The sequence below is a fragment of the Haemaphysalis longicornis genome, unplaced genomic scaffold, assembly GCF_048455015.1.
Source record: "Haemaphysalis longicornis isolate Haplotype H1 unplaced genomic scaffold, Haemaphysalis longicornis Haplotype H1 scaffold_9, whole genome shotgun sequence".
Classification (NCBI taxonomy): domain Eukaryota; kingdom Metazoa; phylum Arthropoda; class Arachnida; order Ixodida; family Ixodidae; genus Haemaphysalis; species Haemaphysalis longicornis.
Genome location: NW_027526460.1, coordinates 60988584 through 60994583, shown reverse-complemented (window position 1 = coordinate 60994583; position 6000 = coordinate 60988584). Strand labels below are relative to the sequence as shown.

The following is a 6000-nucleotide window of genomic DNA, read 5'->3' as shown; positions in this document are numbered from 1 at the left end:
TGCTTTGGGGTAATGTTTGTTGGCGGCTAAGGATAAAAATCCACGCCATTTTGTTACACCATTTACGTGCATGAGTCGCTGATTGGTTACGGGAAACAAAAAAGTAATATTCGGGAAAATTTATGAAAGCAAAAGAATATCATCTTATTTTATCTGTTAAAATACATAACTTTGAGAGTAGGCTTATTTTTATTTCCAAGTTTATTTTTTATGGCCACGCCATGTGGCATTTGAAATAAATAATAACCGACCAGTTTACCATTACGTGTTTGTGATTGCAGCTTTCACCGAGTTTCCTATTAGAGGTTTTCATTTTGCTGTGTAACAGTTGACATGACTGAACAAATGTCGTTTTAACGAGACGTCACCCAAACCCCAATGTCCTCTCTAATAAAAGCGTGCTAAAAATAAAGCCTTCTAATCTACACCCTAGAAATAACTAGTCTCAAATACCCCGTCATTACGAATGTCAGAAGTATAAAGGCATTTTAAACGTTTAAAACACCGTCACTGCTATTAGCAAGGCTCCGCTAAGACGTTGGTTTCTAACATAGTGCACACTAAACAAATAATCGAAAGAGTAGTTATTTCGGAACAAAAGAGCACAAACCTGGGTTACAAGTTTTTTTATTCTTTTTACCTCCCATTCACACCGATAATTGGTGGTATGTTTGTCACACTAAATAGCTGCTGCTGAGCGCTTTGCCGCACTTCCAGCATCAAAATTTCCTGACGATCAACAAAGTAACGGGATAATATAAAATAACGGCCAGGTATAAAAGACCCACCCCGAACTTTTTCCGCCAAGGACAACATTTGCAGCATGTACACCTTCTGTCACAATTTTGTGGGCCTTCTTGACCAAAAAGAATTCAAATAATCGGCTTTACCTTTAAATGCGGCAAAAATATTTTAGGGCAGTAAGAAAGAAAGGTGTTTGCTCTAGCTTTCATGCGTAAAAGTTTTAGCCCCGCTCGGGACATAAGCTTGTGCGTTGAATTTTTTGCAGCCTGCGTGTTTCGGGCTTGGTCCACAAGATTTTGACAAACACTGTAAATATATACCCTCGCGCTACTGACAGCGTCGCTTTCCAGTGCTTCAACGTGCAAATACAAGATGTTCTCAAAACGACCTACATGAGCCATAGTTCTTGCGTACCGGGCAATTAAGCTGTAGCTGTTCGCAGGTAGTAATTTTTTTGTTGACTATGGTTATTGCTACGTCAGCTTGACTGCAGTGAGCTAGATCAATGCACCCATTTCGAACTATAACCCTTTTCTGGTACAGACCCATTCCAATGTTCTCACTAAACCACAACGCATTAGCCAGGAATTCCATGACCGACGAAATCACCCACTACCATTGCTATACTATAAATTGGTAGATTGTTCGGTAAATCGAGGGCATCGACTTTAAAGCTTCGTTTGAGCACCGTTTGCTGAAACACCACACGCAATTTTCCGCATACAGCTGTTCAAAAGTATATCGGCTTGTCGGAATTGCGTGTGCCATAATATTAGCTATCACTCTTTAATATAACTCTTTCAATTGTCTGGAGTCGTATGCCAAGTTATTTCTACATGATTGAGGAAAAATTCGAAGTGCTACACTACAAATACACCGTGCTGACGAGTGGAACTGCCCATCCCGCGGTGTCGACCGATGCCAATCTTTCCTATGTGTCATTGCTGGTGCTCCCGCTGCAAATATGAGCGTCGTACTACACGTGACGGACCCATAGCAGAGCTGCAAAAAACATCTGTTACGCCTAAGGGCGCCTCTCACTAATCCAGCTAGTTGAATTCAACTTCATAGGAATGCACTGCTTTCATAACGGCCACATCACCAAGAACGGAATTGACTCCAAGGCCAGAAATGACTCGCAGTCACACCTCCAAGTAAGGACACTTCCGTTTGTGACCTGACATCCCCGCCACGTATCTTGCCGTGGGTACTCACCTTCCTATATGTCCACACAGACGTCTAGGACGACTCAATAGGATGACGTGTTCGGCAGCGCTACGTCCCTTCACAAAGCCATCGCCAGGGAATGCAGGCTGCATTTTATTTTGCATCAGCTTGCGTCATTGGATTCCATGTGTGATAAAAGTAAATTTCGCTGGCAAATGTGAAGCAAGAAAGAGTGGCAAAATATTGTAAACCGCTGCGCCAAGACTGCAGCACTGCCTATTTCTGTCCGGGGCTGCTTTGGACGTGTGGACGCACTTGAAAATCTTCTTGTGTCCTGCTGCTAAAATGCTGAGCCTGAAATTACAACCGAAGTGCTCCTATTCGAAGTTCAGTAATGCTTGATGCCGCTAGTTGGCATAACATTCTTTTCAAGAAACGTTGCGCTGGGTATCCTCACAAAGGTGGACTCGAAAAAAACTCGTGAAAGTGTGCTTTTTTCTGTGTCTGTCTTTGTAAGCAAACCCAGCGCACCTTTTTTTTAAATAATCATGGTCGAAGCTAAATAAGGTAGCTCGTTCCATAGAGCGGTATTTAGTCATCTTCTTAATGGCTGTTGCAGCGTCAATCGCAATTAGTAAAACGAAGCACGCGTGTAAGCATTGAGTGAAAATTTATTCAACTCGGGAGAGCTGTGCTCTTCGTCAGTGCAGAACGTACAGTGTTAGTAAAGACTTCAAAAAAAGCACGTACACACAAGCAGACTGACATCGTAAACCGACATCGTACAAGAGGGCAACAGGTAAAGCGTCAACTGTGATTTGCAAACACGGAAGCAGGCTGAAAGACAGGTAGCACACCGGGTGCTCAAGCTGGCAACTTGGTCTAAACAAGTGCATTTGTACAGGCTATTGGCGGCGTTACTAGAAACGCAGCTAATGCTCGCATGTGGTTTAAACGTGCAGAAAAATAGAACTCAGCTCACTTGCTTGCATAGCAAGTGATAGACTATGAAATGTTACGCACGCAAAGCATACCTATTAGTTACAAAATGTAGTCACAAGCTATTCCTGCACCACAATATCCATGCACCTCAGTCAATCCTCCACAATTACTATATATTTCACAGTTTGTGTTTACAATGGTGATAAATGCCTTCACTTTCTGTGTTTTTCTCAAATGACCATTCATTCTGGTTCAGTACTTTGTGTGTCCATCGAGTAAAGCACAGATGTTGTTAGCAGCGTCTTTAAGCAATCTATAAAACCTTTCGGCAACTACAGTAACTCCATTTCGTTAAGACACATGTGTCAAAGCTTCGCGAACTTAGGAACTGTAAAATGTCAACCGGATTTTTTAAGTACCGAATAGGTGATGCATACAGAAGCATGCACTTTGCGGCTGTGAATTTAAGGCTGCAGTCACATATAATCGCCAAGGCATTGTTAGTGGCCGCACTAACTCTAGATGCATGACTTGTTTACGATAGCCACGAAACCCCCACACAAAAATGAACGTTCATCACAGTCAGTAGTTCAAGCCACAAATAAACTCACACATGTTTACACAACGACACATCCTATTTTGCAAGCACAGGCACAAAGCTTTCGGCAATGAATAGCATATGCAGGATTACCAAATAATGAAGCCTCAATTTATAAACTGTGGACAAACTTAGTACAGTGACACTTTTTTTCTATTATTCTCCAACGTATACTATGCAACGTTTTTTTTAACAGACACAACGAACCATAAGGCTTGCAGTCATACTAAACGCAAATAACATCATGGAGCATGTACATGCTGGATAGGGAAGGAAACTCCTCGAAGCTACTTCAGAAATGATCGCTCTAAACGCGCTTTTGCAAGCAACTACGAATTCTCGACGGCACTGTGGGGTATATGCGCAGCCCTACGAAGTGTGTGTGTGTGCTCAGTGGAAAGGCAATTCTGGTGGCGAAACTGATTTTTCCGTAGAATCAAAAATCACGCTATTTACAAGATTAATAGTTTAATTCATTCAATCGTACAGCCTAACAATTACCGGTGTGATTCGAGACCTACTACCCTTGTTATGATTCCTGAAAAATAACATGTCAAGCTTGCGTTGTTCACCTGGCAAAGCTAATGAAATAAATGAAAGAAAATAACAGAAAAATAATGTGCGCACAATAATGACATTGCGTCTACGAGAATCAAGACTCAAGTTTGAAGAATGTGACCACAACATAAAAGGACTTGCACTGAAAATGGTGCTTATAGTGAAAGCTTTATTGTTGCCTATCGTTACAAAACGTACAGTTCTCGTTGTTGAAAACTGAAACAAGGGTATAGCGTAAACTTCAACAGCGTACTATTGTTGGGAAATCAAAATAGCAGAAAAGTAGAATAAAGCAACAATGCAGTAGCCGCAGCACATGCTGCCAACGTTGTTTTGCGTGACTTTGTCTCTTGTGAAATAACGAGCGAGAGGGCTGCAAAACATGGTCAGTGTACCTCCACACCTGCTTAGCTCAGATGAAACGTTGACAGTTTAGCTGAAAAACATCGAAAAGCTCAGCACCAAAGGCAGAATTCAGTTCTTTATAGCGAAACATCAACAAAAAGCATCACACAAGTGCTCATTACGAGAGCGTGAGAGCCCCATCTGATGCATGACTAAAGATCAAACAGCATAATTCATAGCCACTTTGCAGTGGTAACTGAAAGCCTCTGTGGAATGCTTTTCATCGCCATTCCTTCGCACTACAAGAAATTTTTATACCTTTGCGTTGCGATTCACACCCCGCCTTAAAAGGATACTCGTGGGTACATATTGGGTGGCTGCCATCAGCTACACGCAAAGACGCATGCCTTCATTAGTGTTAGATCCCAAGCATGCATCAAATGAGGCACCGCTGTATTATATTACATTTGATTGCTTCCTTTGCCCTGGAAGCCTGCTGCAGCTCAAGGAACTCGTTGCTGTATCCACTGTGCAATTTCAGCACATACCTCTTAACGGGTGTCGCAAGGTTCTAAATAATGGGTTCGTATCGTTAGTGTCCCCGTATAGTTCGCGCCTGCTTTGGTGCGTGGGTGGAGAGTTACATTAGCTTCTGCTTAGCGCATTCGGGGCACAGGATGTCAGGTCCGTCGGTGATGAAACCTTTGCCCACCAGGGAATTGTTGCACATCGCGCAGATGAAGCAGTCGTTGTGCCAGTTGCGATCTTCGAAAGAGATGAAACGAGTTCCGCCAATTCCTGTAACGGCAGATGTTTATCTCAGTAAATCTGGCGGAAAGGGTAATAAAGCGACTTTCTTCTTTAGAGCGTGTACGTGAAGTCTACCGGATATGTTGTTTTCTTCAAATGGCTATGTAGCCTCCTCGTATATCTTACGCAAGAGAAACTTAATAGCGCCGCTCAATGAAAGATTTCTGGCGCCAATAAAACGTTGCCAGCTTGCTCAAATATTATGAAGCAGCCCTCCACCACATGTCTTACGTCTAACCTTGGCGAATTGAGGCTCACGTTCATATGGTGCGGCGCTGTCATCCAAGAAAAAGCAACAAAAACTACAAGATGAAGACAAATACTTTTTAAAATTACACACTTCTGTGTGTCACAGAATTTAAAGGAACAAACCTTGCCTAACAAACATTAAACAGCAATATTTAACATATTGTCAGGATAAAAGGGCTGAAGATATTCGCGCAGCGCAATGTAAGAGCCATATGCATCAGCCGAGTACCGTACCTGCTCGCTCAAAACTTGTCGCAGCAATGTCTACTGACAAGAAATACTAGATTACAACTACAATGACTGAATTACACTATGTTTCCCTTGTTTTGTTTAAAGGACTCCGAAGCCGACTGCATAACTGTGCTCCCAAGAAAATTCCGCCAAGACGTTCTTTACCGGTCCTGCTAGTTCTATTGATGTAAACAGTAGCAGTTAAGCTTCGGTCAATGACATAAAAACTGAATCAAGGAAGCATCTAAAATGCCCCAACTACCCTGTAAAATTATGAACAGTCGTAGTACAGAAGTCGACTTTTTGTTGTTTTTTCACGTCGGACAGAAACAGAGCAGAGCAATAAAACCACGAAC

The 6000-nt window shown here is 42.3% G+C and overlaps 1 protein-coding gene across 9 annotated transcripts in view; it reads right to left on the bottom strand.

Annotated features, from left to right (window-relative positions):
- Positions 1-2564: 2564 nt before the first annotated feature.
- The window catches only part of Lmpt (four and a half LIM domains protein limpet), a 347866-nt gene continuing 344430 nt past the window's right edge, over positions 2565-6000 (bottom strand). For all 9 annotated transcript variants that reach the window (XM_077682881.1, XM_077682885.1, XM_077682884.1 and 6 more), the window contains one exon: positions 2565-5152. In XM_077682881.1, the coding sequence (XP_077539007.1) occupies positions 4995-5152 (158 nt within the window). In that variant the 3' untranslated portion in view covers positions 2565-4994. The remainder of the gene's footprint in view (positions 5153-6000) is intronic.